Raw genomic sequence first — 14,510 nt, 5'->3', positions numbered from 1 at the left:
CACCACAAAGAACGTTAAGTATCCGAGGCGACAGAGATGTTAACTGCTTTCTAACCATTCCACCTTGTATGCATAAATTATATCACCTTTTACTCCACAAATGTATACAACCAGAAATCATCAGTCTAGCATTTATAAGGACTCTTTGCTGCCAGAAGAGTTTCATCATAAACATACAAATCTATGAAATCTATGAGCAACGCCCCCTAGAGCTATGCAGTGTGCAGCCTGCAGCACTGTGTGAGACAGCCCCATCTGGGATTTGGGGCAATTCTCTTCCCTCTCTGGGGAATCAGACTCCTGATTGGTGAGAGAAGAGACTAGAAAACCCTCTGCAGACTGTAGATGCCGATCGACTCCCCGCACCGTGCCCACGGGGCACGCAGCACACGGCACAGCCGCTGTTATTACTGTCTCCCGGTGGATGTTCTCTGTAATGGGGGTCAGGTTGAGAGGTGGCCTGGAGCTGCCCACCTCCGCCCCTGCCTTCCATCCCACCCCATCCCCCCAGGACGCCCGCCCCTAGGAGCCGTCTCCGTGCAGGGTGATGGGCGCACTTACCGGGGGAGTTGGTGATGGAGGCGTGGAAGCAGCTGAAGTTGATGAGGGCATAGGAGCACAGGAAGAAGTTGGAGATGATGGGGGCGATGGTATTGAGCTCGGCTTCAGGGACCCAGGGAAAGAGAGGGCAGCCTGTGGGACAACTCCCCGGCACCTTCTCCCACAAGGTGGGGGGCCCCAGACAGGCCGCCAAGGCTCAGTTAGTCTCAACCTTCTCATCTGTGAACTGGGCCCATCATTTTTTGAAGCACAAAAGGATGCTGTCTTGTAAACTGTGAGCTGCTGGCTTTTAGAAGGGTGGAGGGCAAGGTGCGAGTGGACCCCATGGAGCTAGGGAAGGCCCAGGGCAGGGGCTGTCACACGTTTGTTTAAAAAAAATTATTTATTTATTTATTTATTTGAAAGGCAGAGTGACAGAGAGAAAACCTTTCATCCGCTGGTTCACTCCCCCAAATACCCACAAACAGCCAGGGCTGGGCCAGGATGAAGCAGGGAGCCTGGAACTCCATCCGGGTCTCCCAGGTGGGCGGGAAGGACACCAGTACTTCAACCACCATCTGCTGCCTTCCGTGAGCATAGCAGGGGGCTGGATGGGCAGTGGCAGAGCCACATTACGCAGGCGCTATGGCGCAGCGGGTGGAGCTGCCACTCAGTGTGCCCGCGTCCCACACGAGAGGGCCCTGCTTGGGCCCTGGGTCCTCTGCTTCTGACCGGCTTCCTGCTAACGCACACCCTGGAAGGAGGTGGCAATGGCTCAGGTATTCCATCCCTGCCCGCCGTGTGGGAGACCAGATGGAGTTTTGCGCTCCTGGCCCAGGCCTGGCCCAAGCCTGGCCGTTGTGGGCATTTGGGGAGTGAATCGAGTCACAGATAGAAAATGTCTCTCTGTCTCTCTGCCTTTCAAATAAAATGAAAATAAACAAACAGGAATTTTAGAAAGGCAATCTGTTAACTGGGCTTTCTCCTAAGGCACACCCCCCCCCCCCCCTTAAGCCCAAGAGGTCTAGAAATGCAAGGTCCCAGAGGCTAAGCTGCTCTCACGGAGACACCCGCCAGGACGCCCACCCTGCTCTCGAAGAGCCGTCAGTCTGTGCTCCAAAGGAGTCCTGGGGTTCATTTCGACCTGGGAGTGGGGGCGGAGGGGAGCCCCGCTGAGTCACCTGGGGGCCAAACCAGGGAAAGCAAGTGACGTCCCTTCCCCCTTCCACTTGCCTGGCAGGGCTGGCGCCCCGGGGGAAGGGGCGGGGCCTTCCAGGTGGGGCCACGCCCCTCAGGAGTTACCCCGAGGCCTGGCTGGTGCGGGGCCTGAGGGGAGGGGGAGGGGGTGGAGCCAGGGCGAAAGGAGCGGAACCCGCCGTCTCCCCGCAGCCTCTTACCGATGATGATGAAGGCCACGGCGATGGCGTAGGCCAGCAGGTAGCCGCGCACGGGCTCGTTGTTCTTGCCGTAGCCCTTGCCGAAGAAGCCGATCAGCGGGTACAGCTGGTCCTCGCACAGGCACTGGGGGCACAGACGCCGCGCTCACCCCGGCAGCCGCTGGCCGCGGTGCTGCCCCGTCCCGCCCCGCCCCGCCCCGGGATCCCCGGGCTGCCGCGGCCTCCGCAGGGCGCGCACCCCATCTGGCTCCCGATTTCTGTTTCTGTGAGGTCCGTGCTCTCCCCACAGCCCGAGGGAGACGGAATGGGGACAAACAAGAGGGGTGAACCGCATGGGGGGAAACTTGACAAGAGCAGACAGGCTGCAGGAGGCGAGGCCCGGAGCCTGGCGGGAAACGCGGTCACAGGACACCTCCGAGGATTCGCCACAGTCCCCGGGGACCCACCACCCCCGCGCAGCCCCTCCGCGGGCCCCACCTGGAAGACTTTGGCTGCGGAGACGAGGCAGGCCAGGGCAGAGGAGAGGGTGGCCCCGAAGATGCCAGCCGTGATCAGGGGTGCGAAGCCGGACACCATGCTCATGGTCTGCAGGGACGGGGTTCAGGGGCACGCACAGTGGGGGGCTGAGCTGGCAGCGCTGCCTGTGGCGCCCTGGTCCCTGTTGCGGGCAGGAGCTGGGTCCCTGAGCCCTCATCTGAGCTCAGACCCTCGCCTGGGGATACCAGCGCCCACCCCCAGATGGGCAAGATGCAGGAGTGGCACCTGCGCTCTGACCCGCTCTCCTGCAAGCCTGGGGCCCAGCCCCCCAGCTACATCGGCACAGGCCTGGCCCGAGGCCCTGTACCTGGTAGTAGTTGATGAGGCCGTAGCGGCAGCTGTGGCGTTGGGCACACTCAGTGAAGTTCCAGCCGTAGCCGCAAGCCAGGCCCTCGCAGGCACCCAAGCCAGGGGTCACCGTGTCGTTCAGGTTCCCAGATGCATCGCGTACCACACAGGCGCCTGAGGGGAGGGAGGAGGGGGTGGGGAGGACTCCTTGTGTCCTCCCTCTGCCCACCCAGCAGCGCCAGCCACGTCCTAGGAGGGCGAGGCACTGCGGGAGGCTCAGCTCCCCTCATCTTGATACAGCGAGGCTGATACTAGCCCCGCGCCATCCTGTTGTCGGCCCAGCTTACAGAGGCACAGGGACCCGCCCAAGGTCACAGTGTCCTTAGAGACCTGGGCCTCCAGACCTGAGTGGAGGGAGCGGGGCCAAGTTTCTCAGCCATCCTGGAACAGCGCGCCTCCAAGGGAGCACGTGTACCTGGCAGGCTCAGTGCAGAGCAGGCACTAACCGTGCAGTCTCTCTGAGCCCCCACTTTGAGGGCCTTGACAATGCCTGGGTTGAATGTGATAAGGGCTGTGGAGGACTGGGCAGAGGTAAGGCAGGGGCTAGCATCGTCGTCCTCACCCCCATCAACATTATCATTGTCATCATCACCACCATTACCGTCATCACCGTCTTTCCTGTGGTGCAGCTGTGATCTGTTTGGCAAGATCCTCATATCTCTGAATCTGGAAACTCAAGGTCTGAAGGACCGGAGAAGCCTGGTCTGGCTCCCTGCTCCCACCAACCACAAACTGCCCCCCTCCATGGAGATGCTCAGGCCATGGCCAAGGTGACCGAGAGGCTCAGAGCTCCACTTGCAGGAGTCGCCATGTCCTGCCAGCCAGCTCTCCCTGGGAGAGTCAAACCTTCCCCTTCCGGCTCCAGCCAGTGGTCAGAGCCCCTTGGACACTGCAAAGGGGGGAGGGGCTGGTTCCAGTCCCTCCTTGAGCAGTGGGGCTGACTACTCACCGATGGTGGCCGAGATGGCCAGGTAGGAGACTGTGGTCCAGAAGATGGCCATGAGTGTCCCCTTGGGGATGGCCACAGCAGGGTCCTGTGGAGTGAAGGATGAGGGGGAGTGGCCATTGGGAAGCCTCTGGGATTCCTTCCAGACTCCCGAACTTTGTAGAAGCTGAGGGGGGGACAGCACTCCTGACCTTGGCCCCTCAGAGTCCCCTCCAGTACGGAGAGGGAGGACATAGAAGAGGACAGACACGAGATCACAGGGCCAAGACCCCATCCGGAGCCCGAGGTGGGGGAGAACACCCCACTCCCCACACCTGGCCGCTGCAGGCACTTGGAGGGGAGGGGAGGGTGGGGACAGGATGGCAGGGTGCGGGGCCAGCCTGCTTAGCGGCAGCTCCAGGTGGCCCTCTGGGCCGTGCTCCCAGCCCCAGCCCCCATCTGTAAGCGGGGTGACACAAAACAACTGCCAGGGATGTTGGGGCCAGGAGTTGATCCAGGCTGCTGGACCCAGACCCAGCTCACCGCCAGCCCGCACGACGTGGGAAACGTTAGCCCTCAGCGATTTGTCTGTCCCACAGCAGCACACACACAGGAGCGGAGGACGAGCCTCCACCTCCGTCCTTCCAATCCGCGAGAGGACGCTGTTGCTTTCCTAACCGCAATACAAACCTTCACGCACACACGCCACGTGGTCCCCTCCCTGGGCTCTTTCTCAAACATCATCTCCCCACTTGGCTGGTGGGGAGACTGAGGCAGTGCGCCGTGAGGAGGACCTGGCTCTCGTCCTGACCTCAACCAGGTCCACAGCCCCTGGGCTACGGGCCTTGATCCTGGTGTCGCCACGCAGGCTGGGATTTTTACAGCAAGTTCAAGACCCGATCCTCTCCCCCAGCACAGACCCAAAACCGGAACAGAAGGCCACGCCTTCCATAGAACTCGGTCTGTAAATCGCCCCAGCTTTCCCCGGGCTGTTCTGCCCACAACCCAGGCTTCAGGTGGAACCACAGATTAGAGACAAGGCCGGGAGTGGGGCAGCCAGGGGAGGTGCCATGGAGGGCAGGCCAGAGAGAGGTGGGGCAGGGACACCTGGCTGGAGGGAGGCTGGAGTCTGGGGGCCCTGAGGTCTGCCAGGGCCTCTGCTTTGGGGGCCCTGCAGCCATGACTCTGCCAGCCCTGCCCCGTGTGCCAGGATGGCTTCACTGGGTTGTGCTCACGGAGTCCCTGGCCCCAAGGCCAACAGACCAGGCCAGCCTCCCACCCTACCCCCAGCGGGTTGAAGAGGACTTGCATCGGCTCAGATGCTCCAAATGGATTTTTTTTTTTTTTTGACAGGCAGAGTGGACAGTGAGAGAGAGAGACAGAGAGAAAGGTCTTCCTTTGCTGTTGGTTCACCCTCCAATGGCCGCTGCGGCCGGCACACCGTGCTAATCCGAAACCAGGAACCAGGTGCTTCTCCTGGTCTCCCATGAGGGTGCAGGGCCCAAGGACTTGGGCCATCCTCCACTGCACTCCCGAGTCATAGCAGAGAGCTGGACTGGAAGAGGAGCAACCGGGACAGAATCCGGTGCCCTGACCGGGACTAGAACCCGGGGTGCCGGCGCCGCAGACGGAGGATTAGCCTAGTGAGCCGCAGCGCCGGCCCCAAATGGATCTTATTTGGAAATAGGGTCTCTGCAGATGTCATTAGCGACGACGGCATCAGGGTGGGCCTTAGAGGTAACAACAGGTGTCCTTATGGGAACCAGGACTCTCGGAGAGACAGAGAGGGAAGAAGGCCACAGGAGGACAGAGGCCCAGACTTCAGGCAGGGACGCCACTATGGGGAGCCACCGGAAGCTGCCTTCTCCCCGGCTCCTGCCAACATGGTGGGCTTCTGGCCTCCAGGGCTGTGAAGAAGGAATTTCTGCTGTTTTAAGTCGCCAGTCGGCGGAGATTTCTGACAGCAGCCACAGGAACCAGAAACACCAGCCCTCGACCTCCATCCTGACACCCACACCTTGGTCTGGCTCTCAGAGGCCGGCTCACACGGCAGGTGTACCGCGGTCCACATGCCAGCCCTTCTCTTCCTAGCTCTGTGCCCTGAGAGAAGCCCCTTAACGTCTCTGAGCCTGTCTCCCCATCTGTGCCAGCAGTAAGCACCCATTAGCAGGAGTTAATAGGGGCTGGAAGAGGGCCCTGCACATGGACACAGTTGGATGACAAAGTGGCTATGCTGCAGCTGAGGGCTCTTGGTTGTGGAAACCGGCCCAGGGCTGGCCTCGGCCTCTGAGTCTCTCTGAGCTTGGCCTCCTTCTCTGTGTCATGTAAACATGACCAGGATCACAACAAACTCAGCACTTCCGGTGTGCCGGGCGCTGTTCTAAGCACTTTACATGAACTGAGCTCCTTGAATCCTCACCAGCACCCTGCACAGCCTGGGCTGTATTGCCCCATTTTACAGATAGAGCACCTGAGGCCCAGGGTCTGGAAGTGAGGGCTCCACGATTGGGAGCCGCTCCGCTGCCGAGGACACGGTTCCACTGGATGGGCCAAGGACCACGTCCAAGAGCCAAGGTCCCAGGCCTGAGTGTGCTTAGGACAGAGCAAAAGTGCCCGCTTTACCCAGTTCTGAGATGGCTGCCTGGCCCTGGTGCCTGCACACTGGGCCCATTGGCAGTGGAGGAAGCTTGAGGAAGCATTGGATTCCCGGGTATCGCTCTCGCCTGGGGCTCAGAGGGGAGCTGGGGTGTCTGAGCACAGCCCCAGCCCCTGCAGAAACCCCGGGGGCAGTCACACCAGGCCCCAGCCAGCCCCTCCCTGGGGACATCTGGAGTGGACCAACGCTCCAGTCCCCAGGCCAGACAGAGCCAGGCCAGCATCAAAACCATGTCCTATGCACAATTCTCCATTCATGTAAGAAAAGGCAGCAAGAAGCTCCTTCCGAAGGGGCCTGGAGGTGGGGGGGAGGGTCGGCCGTGATTCCCAGCCCAGTCCTGGGTTCCTTGCCCCACCCCTCACCCCTGATTCTCCCGCCTGTCAAAGCCCAGCTCCTCCTCCGGCGCTGTGGCTCACTTGGTTAATCCTCCGCCTGCGGCACCGACATCCCATATGGGCAGCCGGGTTCTAGTCCCGGCTGCTCCTCTTTCAGTCCAGCTCTCTGCTGTGGCCCAGGAGTGCAGTGGAGGATGGCCCAAGTGCTTGGGTGCTTGCACCCGCATGGGAGACCAGGAGGAAGCACCTGGCTCCCGGCTTCGGATCGGCGCAGCGCCGGCCATGGCGGCTATTTAGGGGGTGAACCAACGGAAGGAAGACCTTTCTGTCCCTCTCTCTCACTATCTATAGCTCTACCTGTCAAAAAAAAAAAAAAAAAAAAAAAAAAAAAAAAAAAAAAAAAGCCCAGCTCCAGCCCCAGTGCTACCTAAAGTCTCTGTGGAGCCTCTGTGGCCACCAGTCTGTCCTCTTCCCCTGGTGCAGCACCGCGTGCGTCTGCTCATTTCAGCACTGCTCAGTCCCCAAGCAGGGACGGAGCCCCTAGTACGTCACACGCTAAGCCGGGCACAGAGCTTAGAGCCAGAAGGATGTCCAGTGGCTCTGGGAGAGATGCTGGGGGTAGTGTCTGGAGGGGGAACACCACGTCTGGAGGGAAAGAAGCGAGCGTGGGGAGTCCCAAGCACAGCACAGGGACCGGGCAGCACATACTAAGCACAGCTCCAGGGATCCCTGGACGGGCAGACTGCAGCCTGCCACCGTGGAGGCGGTGAGAACCCCAGGGCAGAGGTGGGTGTGACAGGGCTGAGTTCTGGAAAGGCCCAGCTGGGCCAGTCTCCCCTGGAGGCTGAGTCCCAGCACTGGAGGGAGGACCAGCCCAGCGCAGGGTGCCCCTGGAGCCTGGGGCTTGGCCGGCATTAGTCAACGGGCTTGGGGCACCTGGGTTTGGATCGCACTGCATTGGGCTGAATTGGACTGGACTGGAGTCTGGAAGCTCTGCCCCGGTCCCAGTCCCAGCCAGACCCTGCGAGGACAGGGAGCCAAATTCTGCTCACGGGACACAGGAGAGGGCGGGGACTCTGCTCACCTTGAGGTCCCCAGAGATGTTGGCCCCGGCCAGGATGCCCGTGGCCGAGGGGAAGAAGATGGAGAACATTCCGAAGAAGCTGCCATCGACGCCCCGCCAATCGGGAACCAAGTTCTGGACGAAAATGTCCCCTGGAACAGCAAGGCCTGAGTCGGGGCCACCTGGAGGCTGGGCCTTCCCCACCCCCCGGCTGCTCCCCGGCAGCCCCCGGCCAGGGCAGTGCGGGGTCCCACCCTCCTGAGGCACACACAGTCTGTCCCTGTCCCAGAGACACGGCCACCTACCCCGGTAGCTGAAGAAGCCTTTGGAGGCCTTGTCCTCCGAGGGGGGGATCAGCGTCCCCACCAAGTAGTTGGTGAAGGAGACCATGATGACCAGGAAGAAGAGCACCTGGGCCTGCGAGGGAAGACCCCAGGGTCAGGCTCGTGCCTCCTCTGCTGGGAGTCCCCCTCCCCCACTCCCACCCCACAGAAGAGCTGGCACTGGCCCCTCATTCTGTTAATTCACTCGCTCACTCTTGTATTCATTCATCACCCATGAAGGCAGCTGGCTCATTCAAGGATCAACAGATACGGAAGTGAACTAAGGCCTTTTTCTCTTTTAGAGATTTATTTCAGATCAGAGTTACAGAGAGAGAGAGAGATCTTCCATCTGCTGATTCACTCCCCAAATGGCCAAAACAGTCAGGGCCAGGTCAGGCTGAAGCCAGGAGCCAGGAACTCAGTCCTGGTCTCCCAGGTGGGTGGCAGGGGCCCAAGTACACCTGCCATCTTCTACTGCCTTCCCAGGTGAACTAGCAGGAAGCTGGCCTGAAAGTGGAGCAGCCGGGACTCGGATAGCGCTCTGGCTTAACCCACTGTGCCACAGAGCTGGCCCCAGTACCCAACTTCTGCCTTCAGGCTGGAAACATGGCTCAAAGAAAGTTTGCACTTCCCAGACTCCCTTGCAGCTAAGCGTGGCTGTGAGATGGAGCTCAGTTCAGTGGACATGAGCCAGAGGGACCTGTGCAACTTCCACGGCCTTCCACTCCACCCTCCCATGGACATGGTGGTGGTAGCCTTCGTGGGCCAGGCGGAGAAGGGCCACACCCTGGGATGGAGGGGCCATGGGTACCCAACCCCCGGAGCCCACTGCTCAGGCAGACCTGCGCCTGGACTGCTGGGTGCGAGAGAAACGAAGTTCCACAGGCTCCCTTTGTCACAGCAGCAGGACCTCGGGCCTGGCTGGCTCATGGAAGCTTCTCCCCACGAGCCCCCTCCCCCTGCCCCCTACCTTGGATTCCCACTCCATGCCGGCCAGGGAGATGGCCAGCAGCACGGTGACGGTGACCACGCCGATGATGCGGATGTCATTAATGGGGTCCACGATGGGTGTGCCGTACTCCTGGCGGGGAAACAGGCCAGGCTGGGTGCCCCCTGGGAGCTGGGTGCCCCCTGGGAGCCCCCGCCCCCGCAGACCCCACCCTCGGAACACCTAAGGTCTGGAGTGCCCTCTGGTGGGAAACCGCACACTCCAGTGCCTTCCCTACTTTCGGGTCCCCCCGTAGAGCGGCTGCACAGGCCCGGACCCTGGCCCTAAAGGCCACGTGCACCCCTGAAGGGGCTTGTGGGACCTGGCTTTATTTGATGAGATTGTCACTGTCATTCACAGAAATCAGACGTCCCTGATGCAAGGGGTCAGGCAGGAGGGCCCTACCAGATGGGGCAGAAAGGACAGGGAGGGCTGCCCAGGCTCGCTCTGCCCGGGGCCCAGCCCCCGCCTCACCTGGAGCAGGTCCCGCACAGTCTCTGCAAAGCCCACTGTGTGCATGGCCACGCCCACAGCATTGGCAAAGGAGAAAATGAGGCCAATGGAGCCCCCCAGCTCGGGGCCCAAACTCCGGGAGATGAGGAAGTAGGTGCCACCTGCCAGGGCCAGAGCCGTGAGAGCAGAGGGGTCAGCTGGAGGCGGCGGGCTTGGGGCAGGGAGAGGCTGAGGATCGGGAGGTAACCGAAGCCGCTGAGGTGTGGAAGGCAGCTGGGGCCCTCACCCGGAGCCACAGGAGCAGCCAGGTGTCCCATAGGGCAGGGGGTGGTCCAGAGACCCAGTCCCAGGGTGAAGCCCGGGTGCCTACAGGAGGAACACACTGGAGGGCGGGGCCTACCTGACTTGACCTTGCCATTGGTGGAGATGGCCGAGATGGACAGGCCGGTGATGGACGTCACCAGGACCGAGAGCAGGATGATGACCCAGGTCAGCACTGTGAGGGATGGGACGTGAGCACCCCCGGCCTCAGCCAGGCATGTCCCCACTGAGGGGCCACACGAGGGGCTGGAGTCTGCCTGCTAATTCACCGTATGCCGGAAGCCATTTCCCTTCCCCATGCCTCACTTTTCTCATCTGAAAAATGGGTCTCTGTCCAGGCGCTCAGGAGCCAGCAGGTAAAGAATTGAGGGTGAGGGTTAAAAAGGAAAGTGCGCTCCTTTCGTAATCCAGAATGAAGCAATAGCCCCCGCTGAGCATCCTGGGTTCCGAACGCTGAGCTGTGCTCGCCTGCACCCTGGAAACCCAACCATGGTGGCGCCTCTTATCTTCCTGATGAGAAATCCGAGGCCCAGAGAGGTTAGGAAACATGCCCAGGGCACATAGCATGGAACAGAGCTGGCATCTGAACCCGTGTCTGGCCAGAGCACTGCTTCCTGGCTCACGAAATTGGCTCCAAGAAGCAAAGTGGCTTTCTTGGGGCAACACGCCCAGCACCTGACCGCCGTCTGCGAGGCCCGAGGTCGCACCAGGGAGGAGTGGGCCTGGCCTGTGGTCTGCAGCCCCACTTCAGGCCTGCTCCTGAGGGTCTCGGGGGCGGGGAACCGGGACTCAGCGTGCCTCCCTGCCTCTGCCCTGCCCCAGGCGGGGCACTTACCAATGCCCGCCTGGGCCGTGATCCAGGGCAGCCGCAGGTAGAGGATCACACCCCAGATGTTGAGCATGCACCGGATCTGCGGGGACAGGGGCGTCAGAGGCGACCCGAAGGCCGACAAAGCCCATCCCTGGGCAGGGCATGGCGGTGGGCACCACAGCCTAAGGGATACCTTTGCTTTGTGGTATCCACGTCTGCAGGCTCTGATCTCTGGCTCTGTTGGGGCAGGGGAGTGAGGGGCACCCAGGGACCCACTTGGACCCTCACACCCTTCAAGTCCAGGGGATCGGTGCAAGTGCAATCACTGCTTGGCTCTTCCAAGCCCAGGGTCCAGCCCCAGCCGTGACCCCAGTGAGTGGCCAGCTGTTGGCCCGGGGCCCGGCATTTAGAGGGAGCTCGGCTGAGCCGGTGCCCCACACACAAGCAGAAATCGGAGCTCCAGTGGCTGGAACCTCCGTGTCCAGATTTAAGGCCAAGCTGGAGGCGGAGGGAGGGGCTGCTGTGGTCTTCGGCCCCAGCTGAGGTTAGAGGGACGGGCATGTGGGTATTTCCAAGGCACTCCCTGGGATGCTAAATGGACCATGCCAGGCCCTGGGCCACCTGCCCCAGAGCAGCACTGGAGGTTTCTTCTACATCCCATGTGGTCCCCTCCATAAACTCCCATCACGGCTCCCAAAGCCAAGGCCACTTGACTCTGCTGTCCCGGCACTTGCTGGTTCTCTTCCCTACAGCAAACCCTTCCTTCCCTTCCATCAGGAAGAGGAAAACACCGCTTGCAGATTCGGGTGTTTCGTGCTGCCCCCTGGTGTCTGTGGAGAGAAGCACAGTTTCCTGGACTGTGCCTCTATTAACTCGTGGAATGCTCCTTTCACAGACGAGGAAACTGAGGCACACAGAGGTTAAGTCACTTTCCCAAGGCCACACAACGAGTGAATGGCCAAGCAGACATCTGCCCTGTGCTGGGTCTCAGGTTAAGGGATAAAAATTAGGGTCAGGAAGTGCAAAGCAGAGAAAATCTGAGGTTGCTGGGCAGAAGGGGAAACTGAGGCCTGTGTTGGACTGTGACCCTGCCCTGGGCAGCTTGCCAGAGTGAGAACTGAGTGCAGGGTCTCCCCCACCCTCCCGTGCCCCACTCACCATCACCCCCTTGACCCAGCCGAAGCGCACCGGCTCCCCAGGCTTCTCGCCGCCTGCGCCCGCCTCGTCCTCCACCAGCCCGTCAGTCATCTCGTGGCTGGGCCGGCTGTCGAGGGCCAGCACGTGCAGGGGGCTGCCTTCCTGTGGGAGCCCGGCCGGGGACCACGAGTCAGCCACGCAGGCAGGCAGGCAGGGCTGCGCAGCCAGCCGGAGATCCGCATCCAGCCCCTGCCTGCGTCACCGCGCACCACAGACCACAGCCCCGGACTCCTTGCCTCGCTAGCTATGGAGTTGCATGGGGATTTTATTTTTATTTTTTAAAAGGCTTATTTATTTATTTGAAAGTCAGAATTGGGGGAGGGGAGAGGTGGAGGGTGAGAGGGAGAGGGAGAGGGAGAGGGAGAGAGAGAGAGAGAGAGAGAGAGAGAGAGAGAGAGAGATGTTCCACCCGTTGGTTTGCTCCCCACATGGCCCGCAATGGCCAGGGCTGGGCCAGCCTGAAGCCAAGAGCCTGGAACTCCACCTGGACTTATAAAAAGCTCCATATTGGCAAGGGATGAGACACCATGGGAACAGGGGTCTGGCTGTCCCCTGGCCCCCAGGGCCATGGCCTTGGCGCTGACCAGGCAGCTGCGGTCTGAGACAGGGGTGTGGGGTAGGGTGAGTACCAGCCTGGAGAAGTGAAGCAGCTTGTTCAAGGCCACACAGGGGGTCCCTGGCAAGGCCCCTGCTCCGGGGCGTCGGGGCGTCGCTGAGTTCGTGTGCAGAGCGCCTGCAGCCCTCCCCAGGGGCTTTCTCCCTGGCACCCCCATCTCAGCAGCCCTGGATGGCCTTGCGGGGGCCACAGTGAAGGTTTGCTCGGGGATGGGGAGGAGTCATGTGCCTTTTCTGTGTCTCAGCCCCAGACCCAAGAACGATGGTACCCAGTTGTCAGGTGGGAAAACCGAGGCGGGACACAGGCGATGAGTCTAGCTCCCAGCTCTCCACCTTTCACCATCCAACCTCCCAGGCAGCAAACTCAGAGAGCCTGCACCCCGGGGTTGACCTCACGGCCCCCTTGTCTCTGTCTCCATCACAGTGTGTGTTGTGTGTGTGTGTGTGTGTGGTGTGGTGTATGTGTGTGTGATGTGTGTGTGTGGTGTGTATGTACATGTGTGGTGTGTGTATACACGTGTGGTTGTGTGTATGTGTGCATGCCTTCACTGACGGGCAACTCATCACCTCTCCCGGCAGCCCATGCTCCTTGTGGGCTACCAGTCCCTGGGCGGCAAACACCACAGCACCAGCCCAGAGCCCCGCAGCTGCTGCTCCCACTTCTCCCTGGGAACAGCTCGCCCGTGGGGAAGCGCCTTGTCCACCTCCACAGTGGCGCAGAGAGGCCGGGGAGCTGGGTGGAGGTCGCGTGGCAGGGAGGTGGGTGGCGCTCACCTTGAGGAAGGAGTGCAGGTCGGCCAAGGTGGGCCGGAGTTTTCGGGGCTCCCCGGGCAGGGTGCTGTTGGCATAGTGCTCGTAGGCGGGCACCACGTCGATGGTGTTGTAGCCAAAGGTGCGCATGTAGAGGCTGCTGCCCAGGGTCACGTGGCTGGCGTGGCTGCCGTCGTAGGCGGCCGAGGGCGGGGGCTCGTCGCCCACCAGCAACGTGCTGATGGTGAAGCGCCCACTGCACAGAGCCGGGTCCCCGGGGGTCTCCGACGCAGGCAGCTCTGCCATGGTGGCTCTGGGTGTCAAGGGAGGGGGCCAGGGCCAGCCAGGACGCCCGGGGTGGCTTTATAGGCTGGGCCCGCAGCAGGGAGGTTGGCCCAAACCGCCCATGGCTGGTGAGCAGGGTCCCCAGATAGGCTGGGGGGGAGAGCACGTGCCTGCTGCTGCCCTGCCCACCAGCGGATCATTGAGAGAGAGATGGAGGGGGGAGGGGGGGAGTGGGATGGAGGGAGGGAGGGAAGGAGCTGGGAGAGGAGAGAGAGACAGAGAGAGACAGAGAGAGACAGAGAGACAGAGAGGACCTGGGTCCCGGGACAGGCTTTTTCCTGTCCCAGAGGAGCCCCTTCTGAGTGATCCCCAGCTGGGACCCAGGCGGGACCCAGGCGGGAGCGGCCAGCAGGGAGGGCCCCAAGGAAGGCGAAGGGGGACACTAGAGATGTCTGGTGGCCTGAGGACCTCCCGGGGTCCCCACCCTGAGCAGGGTCCCCCCGCATGCCTCGTTTGTTTACTTAGAAGTTCCGAACACGTCGGTGTAAAGTGAGCCTCCCCCACCTCTGCCTCCCCGCGTCTCCCGCTGTCTCCTGGAGACGGCTCAGTGCCCGCAAGCCGCCCCATCCACAGCTCGGCCGCTCCTGGCTGTGACCCGTGGCCACCAGCGGGCTGGCAAGTCCCTGGGGCTGTGGCGGGGCAAGTAGCCATGGCCCTGGGCTCTGCCTGCAGGGCTGCAGGGTTCTAGACCCAGGGTCCCGGCTCTCCCCCTCCCCAGCAGCTCGCACAGATGGTGGTCCCACCCCGCGCCGGGCCAGTGCCCACTTGCCGGTGCCCTGCGGCCCTGCCGTGGGTGCTCAGGGGCACGGGGAGCGGCACCCCAGCTGCCCCGGGCCCCCAGGCCGCTGCAGGGAGCAGTGGTTGAGGGGCAAGTTGTGAGCGATGAAAGCAGGGGCGAGGGTCTGG

At 61.8% G+C, this 14,510-nt stretch overlaps 1 protein-coding gene across 2 annotated transcripts in view; it reads right to left on the bottom strand.

Moving 5' to 3' along the window:
• Positions 1 to 13,613, bottom strand: part of SLC12A3 (solute carrier family 12 member 3) — a 33,924-nt gene extending 20,311 nt beyond the window's left edge. Inside the window, exons 1-13 of one of the 2 annotated variants that reach the window (XM_051846612.2) lie at positions 13,284 to 13,613; positions 11,856 to 11,996; positions 10,722 to 10,797; positions 9,966 to 10,061; positions 9,587 to 9,726; positions 9,095 to 9,205; positions 8,107 to 8,218; positions 7,823 to 7,953; positions 3,772 to 3,856; positions 2,782 to 2,936; positions 2,415 to 2,522; positions 1,938 to 2,061; positions 562 to 663 (exon numbers count right to left, since the gene is read on the bottom strand). In XM_051846612.2, coding sequence (XP_051702572.2) covers positions 562 to 663; positions 1,938 to 2,061; positions 2,415 to 2,522; positions 2,782 to 2,936; positions 3,772 to 3,856; positions 7,823 to 7,953; positions 8,107 to 8,218; positions 9,095 to 9,205; positions 9,587 to 9,726; positions 9,966 to 10,061; positions 10,722 to 10,797; positions 11,856 to 11,996; positions 13,284 to 13,565 — 1,663 coding nt within the window. In that variant the 5' untranslated portion in view covers positions 13,566 to 13,613. 2 annotated transcript variants of the gene reach the window in all.
• Positions 13,614 to 14,510: the final 897 nt, after the last annotated feature.

The sequence above is a fragment of the Oryctolagus cuniculus genome, chromosome 18, assembly GCF_964237555.1.
Source record: "Oryctolagus cuniculus chromosome 18, mOryCun1.1, whole genome shotgun sequence".
NCBI classification, from domain to species: Eukaryota; Metazoa; Chordata; class Mammalia; order Lagomorpha; family Leporidae; genus Oryctolagus; species Oryctolagus cuniculus.
This window is presented reverse-complemented; position numbering and strand designations above follow the sequence as displayed.